Source organism: Pseudorasbora parva, chromosome 16, assembly GCF_024679245.1.
Source record: "Pseudorasbora parva isolate DD20220531a chromosome 16, ASM2467924v1, whole genome shotgun sequence".
Lineage (NCBI taxonomy): Eukaryota > Metazoa > Chordata > Actinopteri > Cypriniformes > Gobionidae > Pseudorasbora > Pseudorasbora parva.
In genome coordinates, this window is record NC_090187.1 from 36,476,794 (window position 1) to 36,498,059 (window position 21,266).

Below are 21,266 nucleotides of genomic sequence, written 5' to 3' on the forward strand. Positions count from 1 at the left end.
AGAATAGATATAAGGTATTGGAAAAAACACAGGATAAATGAACATGCATTTACTGAGAAAACATTTCGGTTTAGCATTCACTAAGCGTGTTTTTGCCTGTATTTGGGCAACTCATCATTGAAATGGATTCATCCTCGAATAAACAACAACGTCTTTAACAGAAATAATGGCTGCCGAGTGAAACCTTAGGCCAGGGTGGTTATAGTGGAACACCCATATTCTTTCTTTGCTTGACAAACCTAAACAGAGACACTATCAGAATGCTTCATATCATAGTCATCCTCCAGAGTGCTTTACAAGACTTAGAACAAGGCCCACAGTACAAGGGAATGCAATACAAGAATGCAGACAGACTACATTAAGGGTCTAATGATTTCAAGGACAGCTGACAAACACAAATGCAAATAATGAAAAGATACCAACATGAAATTAAAATGCATCTATTTTCTAAAAGCATTATTGATCTTATTGTAAACGATTCATTTTATATTATATATATATAAAATATTGTATTGTGTATATATATATATATATATATATATATATATATATACATACAATCCAATATTTTATATATATATATAATATAAAATTATATTATATATATATAAAATTTTATTATATATATATATATATATATATATATATATATATATATATATATATATATATATATATATATATATATATATATATATATATATATATATATATATATATATATATATATATATATATATATATATATATATAAACTCCATTTGTAAATGTATATATAAAATATATATATATATATATATATATATATATATATATATATATATATATATATATATATATATATATATATATATATATATATATATATATATATATATATATATATATATATATATATATATAAAACTCCAGTCCAGACAAAGCTGAAGAACACGCGGTAGGCCAATCACAACAGACTGTGCCATCTGGCCAATCTAAGCAGAGCAAGTTCACAGAAGGGAGGGATTCATTGAACAATGCTGGTGAAGTTAAAGGTGGAGTAAGTGCTTTCTGGTAACCGTTGTTGATATTTCAAATTACCAAAACAAACACGCCCTTACTCCTCTCTCGCTCGGTCTCGCTCGCGCCGCCCCACACATATATAATCCAGGTAACAACTATGGTAGAATCTGAGTTACTAATCCAGCACGACAGTCCAACTAACGACATATTACAATTATGACCAGATTAAAGTTATATATATATATTATAAAGAGAGAAATAACATATTATGAATATAGCATCTAGGGGTGTGCGATATTGACAAAAAAAAATTATATCTCGATATTCTTCATATTCTGTGTGGTGGACAGTTCACAGCAGTGACAGAAATCATCTTTTCCAACAAAATTAAATTTTTGACCTAGTAATTCTTAAAGGTGCACTGTGTTCATTTTAACGGCATCTAGTGGTGAGGTTGCGAATTCCAAATGCCAACTGCTCACCCCTCCCTTTTGAAGCGCATAGAGAAGCTACAGTGGCCGACAAAGATGTTGACATCTGAGACAACAGAGTGTGACTAGCACTCTAGAGCAGTCTGTCCGTTTAGGGCCACTGTAGAAACATGGCGGCACAAAATAATGACTTAGTTGTAAGGGGACCTGCGGTGTATATAGATAGAAATTAGGGATGTCACAATACTCCATATAATATTGAAGCGTTCGGTACGGCATTTACAGTTCAATACGTGCTTTTGAATTGCGGTTTTGCATTTAATGAATTATTTATATTTCTCTTCGTTGGAAATATTTATCCGAGTTTATTTCGGCTCTGTTTGAGTGTGCCTGTGTGTCTACGGGCTGATATGAGCAAATATCCAATCATATGCAGTAAAGTTAGGGGGTGTTTAGCCGCATTTTAAAGCCTTGTGGTTAAACATTTAATTCACGTTTTACATGCGCTGAGCGCCTGTCAGACACATAATTACAGGACTAAGTAGTCTTACTGTGCTAATACTGTTAAACACAACAAACACAGTCGGTTATGTCTAAAGTGAAAGTAAAAACGCGCGTCTATGAGATGCGAGCAGGTCTTAGTAGCGCAGACTATTGATTGTGAACGCTTTTCCTTAAACGGACAGTTTACCTCTAAAATTATAGAGGTATAAGAGATTTTAAAATAGACAAAGAATTAAAAAAAATTAAAATAAAATCTTAAACTTAAAAGTAAAGTTAAGTTTAAGTAAGGTTTTTCAAGTTTTTTAAGCAAAACAAAGAAAAGTGTATTACAATAAAAAATATTTCTCCTTAACCTCTTTCTGTTCCTGTCGCCTAAGAATAGAATAGAAAAACCCGGACGACCCGAAAACCGTGGTAAAAAACCGAGGTATGTTTTGAACCGTGGACAAACTGTATTGTTGCATCCCTAATAGAAATGGTTTAAAGTAATAAAAGCATAATGGTTCATTATGTTAGGTCTTTATACAGCCCTTTCTTACAACGCTGGCAAGCTCGCATTCAGCTGATCTGCCTCCATGCAATCAAAAACTGTATAAAACGGTCTTGCAAGTCCCAGCCCCACAATTTTTTCCTTTTCACTTAACTGGTTCTTTTAAACATATCAAAATACAACAGAAAATATCAGTTGCTAGTTCCATTTGATTATGACTTTAACCTAATAATGCATTGCATAGGATATCAAAACAAATAGCCATCAACTTCTAAAACAATGAACAAAACTATGCAAGTACAACCCAGAGTGAAATTGTGACTGCTGCTGAGAGCATGAAACTATCAAAATTCAGTTTTGTATTATGACCCACCTAATGTCCAAAGCCAAATGTGCATGATCCTAAAGCAAAAACCAGAATGAAGATAAAAAATAATGCAGTCAGATAGAGGAGAGAATATGCTTTATTAAAAACTGAACTAATGTGAAAATTAATGTTTAACTGTTGCCACATAAAATTTATTTGCCAATCCCACAATTCATAGCTTTGGGTGAGGGAAGTGGGAATGAATTAAACATTAGAGGATGGCACAAAGAGTGCATTCATAGAGCAGTAATCAGGCCACTATAAATAACGTGTTATGTTCATGTCTTGTATACCCACATCCACACCACACCCAATGTAGTGAAATGTTTGCCCTTTGAAAACAACGCAGGATTCAGATTAAGTCTTAGGAATGTATTGCCAACACTCTGGGCCAGATGCCAGCAAACACACAGAGTGGAGGGTACGATCCAGCCAATGAATGGACAGAGTCCTGACAGAGAGTGGTGGCACAGTGGAGTACATTACACCAGCACTGTTTGACCTGAAGCATTCACGTTTTGTCCTGCCCTAAATTACAACGAGAAGCACAACAGCTGCTTTAACCCCTAAATAAAGTCCACAAACTGGTTGATAACTGATTTCCAGTGCAATAAAAGGTCATTAATCAACACTAAAAACTAAATTAAGGCACGTAATGATATACTAAAACACAATGACTGAACATGTTGTAGCCTATGAAGAATTCAGCACTCTTCAGTCAATACCTTTAAACTAATCTTAGATAAATTGAATCCTACTTGTTTTGTTACAACCACAGTAAGTCAAGTTTTATTCAAAGCAAAATTACATCACTTACCATGCTTGACCACTTTGGTAGAAAAGTCCAGTTTCAACATGACCTGTGAACAGTTTGGGCTCAAGAGCGCATCAGCATTTAGAGAAGGATGAAAGGGATTTGAGAATGGTCCACTATTTCCCTCTGTGCCCACCAGAGGCACTCGACCACCTAAGGCCGCCACAAGCAAGCACAGCCGCAAGATCATGGTCCCTGTGGTCTGTTTCTGGTTATTACCCATCTAAAGATACATGTGTCCTCAAAGGTAACAAATGTGTATGGGTATTTGCAGTTTGCAGAAATATTTAGGTCCAGAATGCAGAAAAGCCTGAATAACACATGGCTTGAGTATTCATTTCTTTCTGCGTTTTCTCTCCATTGTGTGTTTGTGATCTAGTGGAGGTGATCAGTGTGACAGCCTGAGGAGGAGGAGAGGGGCCATCTTCATGAAAGTGTAGAACAGGAGATCAGGAGAGGTGTTCATCTGGTGAAGGGCTTCCTCACAATGGGTTTCTATTCTTCCTGTGGAGAGAGGCGAGACAACACAAGAGAGTTATGTTCAAGCTAGTTGCTGGAAAACACAAATATCAAAGGTCAACATTCAGTCAATAATTATTCATCTAAATGAGATTATTTGAAACTTATAATAATTTACACTATTAATGTTTTATTTTATTTTAAATAAGAAACTTTTTTTTGAACAGTAGTGTAAAGAAACAAAAATGACAAGGACCATTCATTTTAAAATCAAGTGTGGTCCTAAAGTTTTTAAGGACCACTTTGCACTGACAAATGGCAACATACATAGGGTTGTCATATCAGTGTTACCCCTGTCTGTTGCCGCTCATGCAGTTTGGGTGGTCATCAAATACATCTAGAATGATGCTTGTAATTTACCACAAAGTGTTAGCCTCAGCATAATGTGAGGGACATTTCCTTGAAAACACTGTCCCCCACCCACAGGCACCTTTCCAGAGGCTTCTCAGCCAGGCTATGAATGCCAAGAAGTGGGCTTAACTCAGATGGGCTGAGCTGTTATTCAACTCAATATGCACACCATATGGTTCTTTACTACAACCCAGACTACCCCTGCTAGTCACAGACACACAACGATGATTGTACAGACTTGTCACAAATCTCAACATGACAAAAAAACCTCACCAAATAATTTAAAATGTTACAGAACACTTACAATAATCAGCACTTTACAATAAGGTATCATTAATTAACTACATTAGTTAACACGAAGTAATAATTTACAACTTTAATCAATCTCAGCTCATATTCATTTCAACATTCACTATTGCATTACTAAAATCAAAAGTTGTATTTGTTAATATTAATTAATGCAATGTGAACTAACATGAACAAACAATGACAGACTGACTACAAAATGTTTTTTATTTATTATTAACTAACATCACCATAGATTGATCAATATTGTAACAAATGTATAGCTCATTGTGAGTTTATATTGATAATGAATGAGACCTTATTGTAAGTGTTACATATATTCTTAATTTATTGCAAAAATCTGGGGGAAATGTTGCAGGAACTGTTGAGCTTAATAAAGCTGTCATGAAATGAAAATTCATGCTGTTTATTTTCTAAATTAATGTTATAAACAAATTATTTCCTCCATGTTTAATTTTTTAACGTTTTGACCACGTAATGTTTAAAACAAAATTGGACTGGTGAAAAAGACTTTTCTGTGGTGACGTATGCACTTCTCCTATCACTTATGTTACGTCTGTGACTGTAGGTTCGGATGCGTTGTTGTTTTTTTCTCTCCTCGTGTCCTTCGCTGCCTCTCCTAATCCTGCATCTTAACATCTCATTAGTTCCCCCCAAATTGGACATGACGTCAGAGCGCTGGTTGCGGGTACGGCGGTGCAGCGCCCTTTTAAAAGAGGAGCGGAAGCGCGTCATCGAAAGAGGGAGAGAGCCAGAGACTGACCCGAGTTTCTAATCCTGTGCAGTGTTGTAAAATTTCAATTGTGAAAATGTGTTAGTGATCTATTGTTACTCCCTCTCCTTTCTATCATTTATTTTGTTACTTTGAGTGGCGTGTGTGCCACTGTTATATTCATTATTTGTTATTTATAAACGCTGTAGGGGCTAGGTGCCTTTTTATTTTCAAGATACCTATTCTCCTGTTTATGTTTAGCTAGGGAGATAGGAAAGACGGTATTTTTTTTTTTTTTTTTTTGGTTTAACAGGGAATTTAGTATCTCCTGGGATAATTTAGTTGATTGTTTTATTTTGGCCTGGCCTAGCCCTGAAGTTCTTCCTGCGTTTTGATTTATTTTCCTTTCTGACTTTTTGGCAACACTCATCCTCTTAGTCCTCACAAAAAATAAAATCAGGAATCCGAGAAAGTGCCTCTTAAATGTACTCTGCTTTGGTACTGTGTTCACCCCTGCACTTCTAGACTAGTCCTCTTAAAGGTGCAGTATGAGGTTTCTTAAAATCGTTACATGGAGCAAAAAACAACAACCTCTGTGTCCATTTTCAGGCCTTCCCACTTAGGTCTACCCAACTATGGAAATCTATTCTAATATTAACGCAGATCTCTAAGCTCATGCCTGATCATAACCCCAGCTTATCTCTTTTTTAATGTCTCTCTCATCCATCTCTCTTTCTACAGTCTTTCTTAAAATCTCCCTCTTGCTCACTCCTCCACCATCAGGAGTGGACACACCCCCTACTGCTGACTGGCTACAAGTTTGTTGTGGTGCTCTGTTTCACTTTCAACAGCGTTTTTTAAAAAAACTGCACCTATAAAACCTGTCCCAACAAGCAAGCATTCATCTGCCTCCACTTTTGAGTGCAACATACATCTCAAAATCGAATCAACAACTGATGTGTAGAACCAGGTTATCGCCCTACATTTCACAGACTGAGATGTGATGACACCTTTCCACAGTCATTTAACATGGTAAATTAACAGCAGCAATGTACATTTATAACACTAAAATTAATGATATTACCATGGCATTAATTGCAGAAAACTAGTTATCGCTGTTGCATGAACATTTCTAATACAACCTCTCAATGTTTTTTCCCCTCTCTTTTTAAGTATTAGATTTTATTGTGGTGCAAATAAGAATTGGCAGCTCAAATATATTTTTTGTAATTTCTGTTCACAACTATAAAAGTTTATGCAACTTTCACTACTAAGAACCCCAGCGAATGTGAAAAGGATTCATAGAGAAGGAATCACAACTTTAAAGGTGACTAGTGCAAACAAGATATGAATGCGAGTGTAACCTTCACAGAATCAACGTTTACTTTGAAGTTGTTTGTAGAAAAGAACAATAAAGGATGTTAGTGTAACAGGATAGAGTAATCTAATCTAAAGCTTAAGTCAATCTGCTGCAGAGCTAGTGTTTTCTTTGGTAAAAGCATGAGCCATTTAACAAATTGCAAAATAAATGTAAGCCAAATAGAAACTGCTAAGAAAAAAAAAAATTCATCACCCAGAGTTTTGAACAAAGCCTTAACATTGACAGCATTCTGTTTTGGATGCCAATTTCAAATTAGAAGTGAAGAACAAACATAAGGAGTCAGTATTTGAACGGACGGGTTTGATTCTGTACTGACCACAACACACTGATGGATAGTTATGAAATAATTTAATCTCTTATACTTTCAACAATACACTGCACACTAGCTCATGACAATAACACTAGCATGTCTTGCTAGCTATAACATCACCACATAATCTATTTAAGTTGCGTAAAATAGTTTGACAGAACGGCCCGTTATTCACTATACACTCATGTAAAAGAGCTTCAAAGATAATGTTTTTGTCACTAAATAAAACAAACATGAGACCTCGCCACCATCCGGCTACAAGCTAACAGCTAGCTTAGCAAAGCATGAGCATAAGAGTTCCCAAACGACCAACAACCCCATATGATACTTATAGGTTATATGCATACTTACTATCTGCGAATGTGGAACGATGAATTCATTTCCAGAATATGTCGTCTAAAATATTTCGTATTTTAGCTTTAGTGCATATTAGAACTGTACACAAGCTAATGGCGCAAGCTGTTAGACTGTAACGTGAGATACTGGTATTAAACACAACAACCAGTGGCCAATTATCGTTCGCTGCGTCACGTCTCGACTCGGGAGGGATACGCGTTCAGCCAATAGAAAACGTTCATAGCTTTACGCTTCCGTGTGATTGGTTATTACGGTCCCAAGCTTTAAAGGTGCACGCAGTGATTTCAACTCACTGAAAAAGTTTTACCCGAACCAGGGGCCTGTACCATGATGGTAGTTTAACAAACTCAGGGTTAAAGGATTAGTTTCGAGTTGACAAAACCAAACCATTGTATTAAGGCTTTGTTGGTCCCATGATACTGATCATCAGCTTTCTTTGTCAACTCAGGCTTTGATCCTGACTTCAGGAGTTTAGCTGTGACATCAGCAGTGAACAGCCAATCACACGCTGTGGAACTGAGATTCACTTCTCGCGAGACAATCAGTGAGATTAATTTCTCTCTTCTGCAGAATATTGCATGATTGAAAAATATTAAGAATAAAAAATAAAAAAAATACACAGCAAGAAGAAAAGCTGTTTATGAAAGAGGACAACTTTAAGAAAAAATTGTATACGTCAATGCAAGTAAAAGTTATGAAGTTAGTTTAGTTGATATAGAGAAAATAAAACATTTAAGCTCAGTGAGCATCTTTTTTTATAGGCTATTTTTATTTATTGATTTTAAAACTTTGTCCATATGACTTTATGCAGGTGATGTTATTTATATGACTTATGTATTAATTTTAACAAAGTGCCTATTAATGATTGATTAACTAAAATGATAAATGTGTAATTGATTTAAGGTATAATAATTACATAAATTATAAGTAAATCATTCAAAATTAATATTATTATAAATAAGCATTGTTAAAAGCAAGACGCTTTAGTCTTTAAAAACCATTTGCTATGTAATGACCTTTAATTTGGAGCAGAAACAGGGGGAGTGGCTTTACTGCATCAGAGGTGTGTCACTTTACTCACAGCTGATTGGCCCAATTTCAGTTTGAGATCTCTAATCCAGAACATAACCTGCCCTGGAGCAGGTTAGCCGTGGAGCATAAGTTACTATGGCGATGAACACAGCTAAAAGCCAAACCACTTTAATGGTACCTAAAACCCAGGATTGGCACAAACTAAGCTTAAACAAATCAGGCTAGCCAGCTAAACCAGCTTCATGGTACAGGCCCCAGATGAACAGTCTGCGGTCCAGTTAATAGGTCAATTGTTTTCCCAGCATGACCAGAATAAAGTTACACTAGTCTATTTGATCGTCCAGTCTGGCTTTGCTCAAGTCTTATGTAGGCTATATAGTTGTACATTTGTTGTTGAAACCCTCATAAACGTACGGAAGCTCTACTTAAACTCACTCACTTATTCACAGATTTATCAGAGGGAGCAGCTGGGGTATTGTGCATCCATTTTTACACGCGTTTATTCAATTTTGTGGGGAACAGTTTTTATGAGCAATAATAATGAACAAACAGCAGAGGGGAATATTATCTATATAATAGCTACAATCCGTTAAAAATTTATAAGCATGAAATAAATGGTTGATTTTGTAACATTTTATGAGCAAAAGGCAGACATTAATAATATACATGATTCATTTTCACTTTCAAGTCTGCTTCAGTGAATGGCTAAGGAACAGAAAGTTTTCTATGTGATTCTATTTATCCCCATTGTTCTTTATTTTAAACGTTGAAGTAACTGCACTGTGATTGTCTGGCCTGCACATGAAATCAAGGATAGAGATTTGATAGTGTCCTTTTACCTGCACTTACCTGATTTATGTACTTTATACCACAGTAGCATGATTTTGCAAACTACACAGTTTAAAGGTTACACAAAAGCATTATTCATTATAATAACTGTTTATAAAATGGTTTTGAATAGACCCCAAATGTCTGATGGATGATAACATGTTTCTGTGCCAACAGAACAGGTTTGAGTTGTGAGTGCCAGACAAGAAGGATATGCTTGACATGCAATGAAAAGGTATTCCAGTCTTGAAATGAGGTCATGCATTATCTCTAAAAGACTTTTGATCACAATAATAGGCGAAACCATTTTTGAAAGATTAGATTATGGTCTTGTCTTCCATACAATATTTAGGCATTATTTAAATAAAACCTTTTTATTTAATGTCTTTTAAATGATTTACTCCAGAAATGTACATTTTTTTAAATTATTCAATCAAATATATTGTCACTTTACAATGAGCACAATAATAAAAATCAGTCAGTCAATGCCATAAGGTAATTTAACCATTTTACGAGTCAGGTGGGGAGAATAAGTCTTTTTAAAATCCTTAATAGTGCCTATTAATACTCTTCCGTTACATCACCAGATCAGTGCCAAGATGAGGTTTTAATACATCCTGTGCTTGTTTGGTCAACCATGCATGCTTGACTTTTCATTCTTCTCAGTGTGACAGCATCCTCATTCCCTTCTCACTCCCCGCGCTCCAGTGGCAGTGACGTGACACACTTCTACATCAGCACCAAGCTTACGCAGCTCATCCAGCCAGATCTGTTGCTTCTGTGACAGACGGTCATTAGGACCCTTCACTTCCACCAGCTAGAAGAACACAACTCAAATAAGCAATAATTTAAGTATTTCCATTGTATTTCCATTCCCAACACTGTAATCTTATTAAATAAGTTAAATAGGTTAATTTCTGGAGTATTTAAAAGTTGAATACACTGAAATTCCAAACTGGTAAACTGTCTCCTACTCACCTTGTATTTCTTGTTGGACATGCTCCAGACAATCAGATCTGGGAGTCCTCCTCTGCAGTGTCTGTAGTCCTTTGCCATTCTGAGGACCACACCGCTTAAAAAGTGGCCACCCAAACACTCAACTAGACTCTAAAACCAGACAAAGAAAAGGAAGTAATTACAATGTGCTCATTTACGGTTGTGAACATAATCTGGCACACGCAGTATAATCTAATGAAAAAGTCACCATAAAATTAAGACTTTTGATGGAATTGAATTTGAATGATTTATTATAAATGATTTATCTGTGCTTTACATTATTTTATTAATTTATGTGACCTTGTAATCTTTAATCAAAATAATAAGAGTATTTCTCTTACAGCGACCTTTCTTCTCCGATGACATATTTACTGGCAAGAGGGACAACCTGTAACTCACATGAGATCATAGCTAAAGCAAATCACAGCGATCCAATCAGTTCCCCATGTGAAAAATTAAGTCCCAGGCTACATTTGTTCCTAGTTCAAAAAGTTTCACTCAGGTATGCATTACAAAAGGGAAAAAAGACTAATCACTACTTCAGTTTCATGCAGATTTTAAATGTTAAAATACGCTAAAAAAATGTTTGCTTGTCTAGGGATTTTTTTTCAACAATGTGCATTTTAAAGTAACACTATGAAACTTTTGGCGCTCTAGCATTTAAAAAAAATAAAACTACATTTGTATTTGTGACTGTGCAGATGAGTATGACCCTTCACAAAAGATAATTGCTTTACAATGAACCATTTCCATGACACTTTTACAATCCCCCAAATTCTCACCATCTCCGAGAAGCCAAGCCAATGCTGATTCTAATTTTATTACGAGCGTTCTCTTTTTGACAGCAGACTCTGATGGGTGATTTGGAGGTTTGAGATTTTAAGCTCCATGTCAACCTTTCTCGCTCATTGTAACAACTAACCAATGCCACTTCTACACCAATCACGTGTCAAAGTACACGGAGTAACTTCTATAAAAAGTATAAACGCGACTTATTCTAGTGAATCAGGATAAGACAAAAACATGTTTTGGAAAAATGATTGATCATGTATTGACGCACTTAAATGTAGTTAATTTTTAACAAATAAAAAGTTACCTTTAATTAATGACATTTGTTAATATTTTCTTATTGCTTAGGCTTCACTTTTGACTCTACTTGTGTAAGACTGCCCGTGTGTAACTTCTTCTTTTCATTATGTTATGTGCAAATCATGGACACAACTAGACAAAACAAGGACTAGACCTTGGACACATTTGTACACTCAAACTCAAGAAACGCACATACATTTTCTTACACACATCTCTTACCTGTTGTTACTATATTTCTTAATATGCCAAATATGGTGAGGTTAGACCTGAGTACTATGATTGGATGCCCAGGACATCCTGGATGTTATTGCCCGATCAGGTGTGTATAAATATGATCTTCTTTACCCCTCATCCCTCCCTCGCACTTTATAACAAATCAAAATGACCCGAAGCCCTAAAATCATATTGTTTATTGGTCCAGAAATATTATTGAATTTCATTTTGATAATATTAGAAAGCAATTTTTTGGAGATTTTTAATTTTATTTATCTTTACATTAATAGATTTTTATCAATAAATAAATAATTGAAGCACATTCTTTCAACTTTCATTTAAAATAACTCACAATTTTATGTATAACCCTTCTAATTCAGCTCAAAATATCTTACATTTGGAAAACTTTGCTGATCTCTTGTGGGGAAAAAATTATATTTCATGACTCTTACCACTAGATGGGCAATATGGAACAAAATAAGCTGTTCAGCTGGGTCCTAAAGTCAGTTTCTCTTCTGTATGCATTTAGACATTATAAAGTTATTTCTGGTAAAGTGTTAACATTTTTAGGCTTTTCTATGTGTAGAAATGCATTTAGTTTTCATTCCTCACATTCCATTCTTTCCTAAGGGGGTCAAAATTGACCCGGTGGGAAAGGATGTTACTTTTTAAAATTTCAACCACAAAACGGCTTGAATCCAGTAAAAAAATGTTTTTTGTATTTGTGCTTCAGATACGACAAAAGACCTAGGGTCCTGGACCACTCCAAAGAGGGTTTTTTCGGTGTTGAATCTTTTTTAAATGACCTGAGTGAAAGATGATAAAGTTGAGAATGTTATAATATTGCACTGGCTCTGTGCCTACTTGATCATTCTCCCGATATATCTTGCACTGCTGCTGCCACGCATCACAGGGATTGAGACGCCTGTTTTCAACTGATAACTGATAGCATCAAGGCTTCCGATAGTCTACCTAACAATAAATCTAACAATGTTAAAGACACTTGGAGGAGATGATGGACCACTAGTAGAAAAATGAATGGGATAAACGGCAAAACTCAATGTGGCAGCAATAGAAAAAGAGCCAATAGCCTTTTAGATTGAGATTCTGCCTTTTTTTTACTCTAACACACAAATTAACTTTAGCTAGATTTTATTGCTAATTTGAAATATGTTATTGAAAATAAATCTATCCCATTCAAGTAGACCGGAGCTGCTGGAAAGCTATTACCAAGATGGCCACCATGTGAACGAACATGGCGTAAAGAACGTGTGATTACCTGTGCCTGCTGAAGAGAGGAGAAGCGCTCCCAGTTTATCAGCGCACACACTCTCCCCTCTTGTGCGTTCCACACACCAGCGAGCAGCTCCTGCAGGGTCTCTGCAGATGCCTCACGCAACATCTCAGCCCGAGCCTCAATGGCTTCCCACCGGTTACCATAGAAACAATCGGTGTGCAAATCTAAAGGACAAGTCTGAGAAAGGGCATGGAGTCATTGATCTGTTGGGGTGGCATGACCTGACAATAAAGCACAACCCTAAACGTGAGAAGCACACAGTATTCCTTCTTTTAATTACTTCGTACCTGGTATGGGTTTCGAAAGACATCAGGAACCCCATCGATGAAGATGATGTCCCACATGAGGAGTCCAAACAGGGTGGAAAATGTAGAGCCTTCTCCGTGAATACCTTAAAAGGGGAAAACAGACTAAGAAACTTAAAGAATGTCAAATGTATGTGCTAGTGCAGGGTTTGCCAAACGTGTGGTCGTGTGGCAATTGGAGGAGGTTTGTGAGTTGATTAAAAGCTAGTAGTTAATCATAAAAAATTTAATAAAATAATTGTAAAATAACAATAATCAAAATAAAACGTACAAAAAAATGTCATGTAGCCATTAACCAGCATCAGAGAACTGTAAACATGTAAATGAGTGGTTAAATTATTAAACAAATTAGCTTAAAATCTTAAAATCAGTATGGTAAGTAAATATTTTAGGTCAAAGGGGTTAGGCTGAATAAATAGTTTGTATTTTCTAGCTTTAATTACACATTCTAAAGACGTTATGAATATATATTACTATACATTTCTCTTCTTAGAAAATGATTTTGAAAATATTTATTTTTTTAAACCAAAAAAGTAAATCATGTACTTGTTCTTTCAATTGCAGTGAATAAGGACCGGAGCCTTTAAGCTTTTAAGGATCATAAAAGTGGTCTATATGATTTATATTTGAATTATTTTGAAGTCATACATTGCTTTTAAAGAGAGAAACAGACTAAAATGTAAATAATTTTCATTGAAAATATTTCATTGAAATCAGTCAAGTATGTTCAATGAATCACCAGATCTGGTTCAAAAAATCTAGTCTGAATGATTCAGACATCTGTACATCTCAATCTCGAAATGCACCAAGGAGAGCTAGGCGGATGTAATTTTAGGCCACATTCATTACTGCATGCTACATGGTACATTCTTCAACATTTCTCCTTTTTTGTGTTCCACAGAAGAAAAAAAAGAATGTCATTTTGAGGTGAATTATCCTTTTAACTTCCTTCATTTTGATGGTGCACAAACCAAATGTGATGCCAGACCTTGATCAAATCCAAGTGTTCTGTAGTGTTCCAGAGCCAGTTCCTCAACAGAACACATGACCATGGTCCCTCGTCCCTCTCCGAAACTTTTATCCTCATTGGCTTCTCTAAGGAACACTGATTTGCCCATGCCACCCTCATGAGGAAAGAGCTGGCCTCGAATGGTCACCTGTTAAAACACAGTTGTAAACTGTACTTCAGTGTTGCTATAACAGTATATAGATAATATATAATAATAAGTATATAATATGTTACTAAAATAACACTGCTTTACATCAACATTCTCCAATTACAACTTTAATATTTGGTAAATCTGACCACTCAACCACATGCATTGAATAACACTAATATAATGGCGCCCCCTACAAAAATGAGTTGGAACTGAAGACTCACATGAGTGACATCCTGTACGTGCACAGTGGGCAGATCTCGGAGCAGCAGACGGTACTTTTTTAAGCTAGCAGATTCCTTCATTCGGGAAGCTCTCTGATGAAGTGACAACTTGTGGCCTGTTCGGACTAGAGGGTCATTCAATCCATCCCGGATAGCACAGATGGCCTTGATACAAAAGGAGTCAAAATCATTCAAATTCTTTGAAAGAACAGTTGTGCATCTCATAATAAAGGATCATTAAAACAATCTCTCTGTTTATATATTGTATTATCTACAATCAAATGAGGTACCTGCTCATGTTGTTTGAGGTGTTGCTGGAGATTGAGAGCAAGTCTGTCCCACCAGCGCCCCCTACTGTCTACACAATACACTGACTGGGACAGAAGATTCCTGAGCTCCTCCACGGCCTCCTACAATGCAGAAATGCAAAGAAAAATAATTGAATGAACTCAAGTGTTTACAATGGCATAATTCATTCCATGTATTATCCACCTACATCATAGCAGCGAAGTCTTTGTGAAATCTCAACTCCTCGAGAAAGTATACGAGTGTAGGTCCAGCCCACAGAGAAACACCGCAGAAAAACAGGCAGTTGTTCTTGACGACTGCACACATAATGAAAGTCAATCCATATTGCAACAGCAAGCAAATTCAATGAAAGCAACATTTTCTTTTTCAAACCTTAAGTCCAAGGAGTCTTTAATCTCCTGCCAAGTGGCCTTTGCTGAAGTATAGAGGTCATGGGCGTCCTCCCAACTGCCTGTCTGCATTGCAGCAATCACTTCCTGCAGTGTACGCATCGCAGTTTCATACCTGTAAAGAAGAATATGCACAGAAAAATCAAACATTTTATAATAATAGCTAAGATAATAATTATATGGTGATAAATACTGCTATCGTCAAAGTTTCAGGGGCAATCCTCACAAAACCTGTCAATAACATGTACAGATTTAAATTTCACTCTCATTAATATGCTAAAAATGTATACAATATATTAAATATATTCACAATAAAATATGTATACATCATGGTAGTATTTGTTCCTACAATTTATGCTTGTTCAATTTAAAATCCTTTTTACGTTGCAGAATTATTTTTTTAGTGACTGTAAATAATTGTCATAAACATTTTTTTTAATCACTATGCAAAAATCATAATGGTCCTTAAATAGGATTATCTTCATTCAAAATATAATTTACTTTTCTTTCCCATTTTATATTGATTGTCTTTACTGTGTTCTAACATTTAAATGAATTTGATGCAGTACATACATATTTTTACATTACAAAAAATACCTGCATCTAATTACAGCTGCAATTAATTACTGTAAGTACATCAATAATTACACTTTTTTTCATTGTTTTTTTTTATTTAATACAAATACAAGGGCCAACAAAACATAACATGCCAGTACGATGTGTGCGTGTGTATGTGTGTGTGTGTGTGTGTGTGTGTGTGTGTGTGTGTGTGTGTAACTGTGAGTGTAACTGGTGTGGGACTGTTAATGTATGAATAAAGAATCATGTAGGGAAGTATAACAGACATAACCAAAAAATATACGTGTATAAATAAGGAAATAAAATGGGGTATGAAGAAGGTGACAACAGCAATAGTAATAGCAATATTAATAATAATAACAATAATAATAATGATAAATCCAATTAATTAGAAATGACAAATAGTATTAATAATTAATAATTACACTGTTGACCGTTCCCTTATGCCCAGTACACATTGTATGATTTTGGATTTTGGTAACGGTGGTTGAAATTTCATACACTGAGAGAGGTTCAAAGATGGCCGTTGTCACGGTCTTGTGACCAAAGATAGCCTGTGATAATTTTCTATGTCAGAAATGTACCATAATCAGCTCAGATTATGTTTGCTGCTACGACCTACATCTACTGACTAGCCAATAAAAATGCAACATGAAATGGTGTATTGATCAAAACGACATGGCGCTAAAACTTAAACCTACTTACCTAAAGCTCTATTTGCTAAATTTTCCCTAGCAATGACCGCATCCATATTTGCTTTTGCTTCCTCCCCTTTTTTCAGTGCACATTAAAACCACAATTGCCAAAGTGTGTTTGTTTACTATTAGCGTATGCTAACAATGCTTTATTCTTGTACTAATATGCATCGTATTATTAGTTCCATGTTCTATTTGCAATGATCTTACCGAATCATATGTAGCAGGCATAACACCTTTACCCACCCTTAAACCTAACCATACCACCAAACCGGTCCCTAACCACCCGTATCCCACCTCAATAGCTTCCAAAGTGTTTTGCAATGCAACATCAACACAATAAGAGCATTGAACCTGAAGAACATAGTAAAGACACCTAATATAAGTGTGACATACTTTTCTTTACTTCTGATTTTGGTGTGAAATAGCCACTTCAAATTTCTGTTAAAAAACAAATATAACACTGACCTGATGAGGTCATCTCTGTCCTGAAACAGTCTGGCTGAGCGATGCACAGTGTACTCTGGGAAAGCTAGGCGGCCAGAATTGACAAGCAGAATGGTGTAGAGCTGCCCCTGACCTCCAGCGGCCATCTCCTCCTCCTCCAAAGTGTCTGTGAGGGAGAACAGTAGCAGGACGCGGGAGAACACAGCACGTGACCTGCGACACAGACGCACACACGAACCTGCAGCTTGCTTGCCCCTGTAAGAGTGAACAGTTCACTTACATTACTATTAACAGGACATCTTTTTTGTACACTTTATATTATACAAGCGTGTTAAAAGTCTGGAGTTAGGTAAGATTTTTAAATTACACTCAGTGAAAAAAGTAATATTGTGAAATATTATTACAAAATAAATGAACAGTTTTCTGTTTTAATATATCTTAAAATTGAATTTATTCCTATAATGCAAAGCTGAATTTTCAGCAATATTACTTAGTCTTCAGTCGCATGATCCTCCAGAAATCAGTCTAATATGCTTTTTTTGGTGCTCAAGAAATATTTATTTGTATTATCAATGTTGATAACAGTGCTGCTTAACTTTTTCTTTATTTTTTGAAAACCGTGACATTTTTTCAGGATTTTTGGATGAATGGAAAGTTTAAAAAGGCAGCATTTATTTAAAAAAATAATAATCTGAAATATTTTGGAACAATGTCTTTACTGTCACTTTTGATCAATTTAATGTGTTTAATCCTGCTGACTAAAAGTATTAATTTATTTAAAAACTGAAATATTTATTTATTTATCTAACTGACCGCAAACATTTGAACATCACTATATAAGTCTGTGTCTGTTAAATTACCTTTTTTAATTAAATCTCTATGACGTTAACGGCACTATACGTAAGATTTTTGGATTAAAGTATCGAAAAAACACTAGAACAATGTTATATATTTTGTTGACTTGTGCACTTGCATTACCTCAAATATTTCCAAGAATGTTTAAATCCAGAGAAATAAGCAAATTTACTAAGGACCATGTCCGTACGTCTCCTTTCAATGACATCAAATCCACGTTACCCTCGATTTCTGGTTTTATTTTGTAGAAACCATGGAAACATCTAAGCGCTTTAAAATATGAAGTGTTTTATTAGACAGGCGAGCAACTGTTTGGATACATTCATCGACACAAAAGTAATCAGTCATATAGCTCAACACAGTAAGACTTATTGTTTAAATGCCATGTTTTACCATGCGTATATCGATCTAGCTTACTGTAGTGTGCAACAAGTGTCACCGAACGAACAGAGTAGCATTATAACATAACTTTCAACACACTCAAAGGTGTCTAATATGATAAAACAGCGCTGCGTACGAATGACCAGAAGAAGCAGAAGCGGCCGTGCAAAGTGCAATCCTTTAGCCAATATCATTGCTGGGATAAGAATACAGATGCATTTATCTTGAACATCTCACCTCTTGAGAATGACTGCAGCCGTGTTATTTTGACCAAAAAGCGATCGCTGTTTCCCGAGCTGGAGCAGCCCTTCTACCAATTGCTGTTTCTGAGTCCCATTCCCTCCACGGCCAAGGTGAAATGTTTTGGCCAGGTTTCTGAGCTCTGGTGCAGGAAGCAGATCCAAAACTTCTTGGATGTCATGAAGCTCCGATTCTGTCATAGGGAAGAAGTCATGAGCTGCAGTTAAGAATGTTGCATGATATTGGTTCTAAACTGTTGATAAATCGACCAACCTGTTTGTAAGAAGCCACATGCGACCAGTTCTTGAACGACAGGTCTGAGGTCTGAGCTGATCTCTGTATATTCCACCTTACTGACCTGAAGCCATTTCAGCTTCCTTTGGAACAGACGGACATAAAGCATCTGACCAGGAACTACAGGAGAAAGAAAAAGAGAGAGAGAGAGATGTCAGCATTTTTTGTGCAAACACACTACCATTGAAATGTTCACGGTCGGTAAGATTTGTTTTAGGTGTTTTTATTTGATCAAATATACAGTAGATACAGTAATACTGTAAAATATAATTACTATTAAAGGTAACTGATTTCTATATATTTTAATGCGGAATGTATTCCTGTGATAGCAAAGCTGAATTTTCAGCATCATTATTCCAGTCTTCAGTGTCACATGATCCTTAAGAAATCATTGTAATATGGTGATTTGCTGCTCAAAAAAACATTTTTTATTATTGGTGATGATTAAAAAAAAATATATATAAATATGAATATTTTGTAACATTATAAATATTGATGTTTACTCTCAATTTAATACATCCTTGGTGAATAAAAGTATACATTTCTGGAAGAAAAAAAAAATCACATCACAAATTACATTCCTTACCTGAAGTGCATTTAATTTTTAAAGAATATTTTGCATATAAGAGCAGAACTGAGACTTCAAAGTGACTTTGAAGTAGTACCTCTACCTGAAAGCTGCTGAAAAGTGTGAATTGTTGAAAAGTCATCTTCATTGAAGAGCAGCCTATCGTCCTCAGTTTCCAACACCGCCTCAAGGACAGTCTGAAAGTTTTGCAGGTAATACGGCCGCTTGGTATGTTGATACTCTGATGCCTCGTTGGCTTTCTCTACGGTAAGCATTTTAGTTCTATTAGCTGGTGTGGTAGTCTCAGTGTCCTCATATGCGGTCTTGCTTTTGATTTGACTCTCTGATGATGAAACGTCATAGACACTAGAAGAGGCCTCACTTTGATCTGACTTGACATCAATATCCTGTCTGTTTTCAGCTTTACTTGGAAAACATCTACTTTTCTTATGTATGATGGAGGTTTCTGTAGTGTTTGTGTCATTTTTAGGCAACTCCTCTGACTTCCGCTTGAGTACTCTGGATGAGGATGAAGAGTTCACTGACTGAACGTCAGCACTGCTGCTTGATTCTGCCAGAACTGCCACAGATTTCTTGACGTTTTTCACTTGAGGTTGGTTTGAAACCGGTGGCTCTGTTGATAGCATGTTATCGGTATCCATTCCACTGGCTTTAGATTCAAAAGTCAAGCTCTTAATGTAATTTTCCTTCTGTGAACTGCTCAATTCTGCATTACAGGCATCTTCTTTTCCAGATAAATGAGTATTATCCGTCTCAGATTCACCTGAAAGCCTAAGTGCTCTTCTAGACAGTTTGGAGGATAAACTTCCCAGACCCACTGTTTTAACCACTTTAATTTGTACAGTTGTTTTGGATGAATCCTGCCTCATCCCACAGTTCTTTTTAAAATATGGACTCGTATCAGCATCTTTCTCTCCTGGGCTTTTCTCTTTCCCATTATTTGGAATTACTGCACCATTAGAAAGTGTTTTGGTTATTTTCTCCTGCTTGTCATCACTGACAGCCGATGCATCTTCATGATCCTCTCCAAGAAACTTCTGGCATTGAGAGTCTATGTGTTCATTAATCTTGTAACGAGGTACAGGTTTGCCACACAGAGGACAGGCCAGTTTACAAGGTGGTGTATTCCTGAAAAATGAAGTTATGGAAGCAACCCCACCTCCATTGCTTGTTCTGTCCTTGATTGAACCGACCCTCTGACTCTTCTTCTTTGTCAATGAGATTTTTTTGGCACTGCCTTTCCTCGTCTGAGACTCCATATCGGTCTGTTTATATATCCCATCAACCAGCTAGACAACAACAGGGAATAATTGTTTCTGAACCTGAAATTACTACATAAAAGACAAAATATACATGTCATTCATTAGACAGTGCCTGAATTAAGTAAGGGAGGCTGCTTCATACTATCTTCAATTTTATTCAAAGAGTATTTTTGATTATTATTTTGCAACTGAAACAGTAGTTTGTCCGTTTCAGACTACAATACTCACATAGAACGCATTGCCATGCTACAAATTTAATTTAAAAAAACATTTTATGAAACGAAAATATAATTTAAACTAAATATTAAACTATAAATAAATATAATAAAATGATAAATAAAGCCTTAAATAACTGTACAGACCCGTCTCGTGAAGCCAGTGAAATGTGAAGCCAGCCGCAAGAATTCCTGGCGCCATTATTTGTTGTTTGTTACTTTTCAAAATAAAAGTCAGCTCCAGTCAATTCTGCTTATGCCTCGTTTCATACTTTAGTTAGCAATTTAGTTATATCTTAACACATATGTAACTTGTCTTCGTATTT

The 21,266-nt window shown here is 35.7% G+C and overlaps 2 protein-coding genes across 3 annotated transcripts in view; both read right to left on the reverse strand.

The window, feature by feature from the left end:
- mbtps1 (membrane-bound transcription factor peptidase, site 1) overlaps positions 1-7,694 on the reverse strand; it is a 33,082-nt gene extending 25,388 nt beyond the window's left edge. The window contains exons 1-2 of the mRNA XM_067418847.1: positions 7,539-7,694; positions 3,612-4,112 (exon numbers count right to left, since the gene is read on the reverse strand). Coding sequence (XP_067274948.1) covers positions 3,612-3,831 — 220 coding nt within the window. The 5' untranslated portion in view covers positions 3,832-4,112; positions 7,539-7,694. The remainder of the gene's footprint in view (positions 1-3,611; positions 4,113-7,538) is intronic.
- A 1,373-nt stretch (positions 7,695-9,067) lies between these two features.
- fan1 (FANCD2 and FANCI associated nuclease 1) lies at positions 9,068-21,143 on the reverse strand. 2 transcript variants are annotated; one of them, XM_067418848.1, is made up of 14 exons: positions 21,088-21,143; positions 19,546-20,794; positions 18,854-18,994; positions 18,578-18,773; positions 17,126-17,359; positions 15,367-15,498; positions 15,182-15,290; positions 14,976-15,095; positions 14,686-14,850; positions 14,293-14,461; positions 13,287-13,390; positions 12,982-13,176; positions 10,383-10,511; positions 9,068-10,221 (listed from the first exon to the last, which is right to left on the reverse strand). In XM_067418848.1, the coding sequence occupies exons 2-14, from the start codon at positions 20,720-20,722 to the stop codon at positions 10,084-10,086; spliced, it is 3,009 nt and encodes a 1,002-aa protein (XP_067274949.1). In that variant the 5' UTR covers positions 20,723-20,794; positions 21,088-21,143; the 3' UTR covers positions 9,068-10,083. The 2 variants fall into 2 exon arrangements, with proteins under 2 accessions (XP_067274949.1, XP_067274950.1); XM_067418849.1 differs by lacking the exon at positions 21,088-21,143 and adding an exon at positions 20,954-21,045.
- Positions 21,144-21,266: the final 123 nt, after the last annotated feature.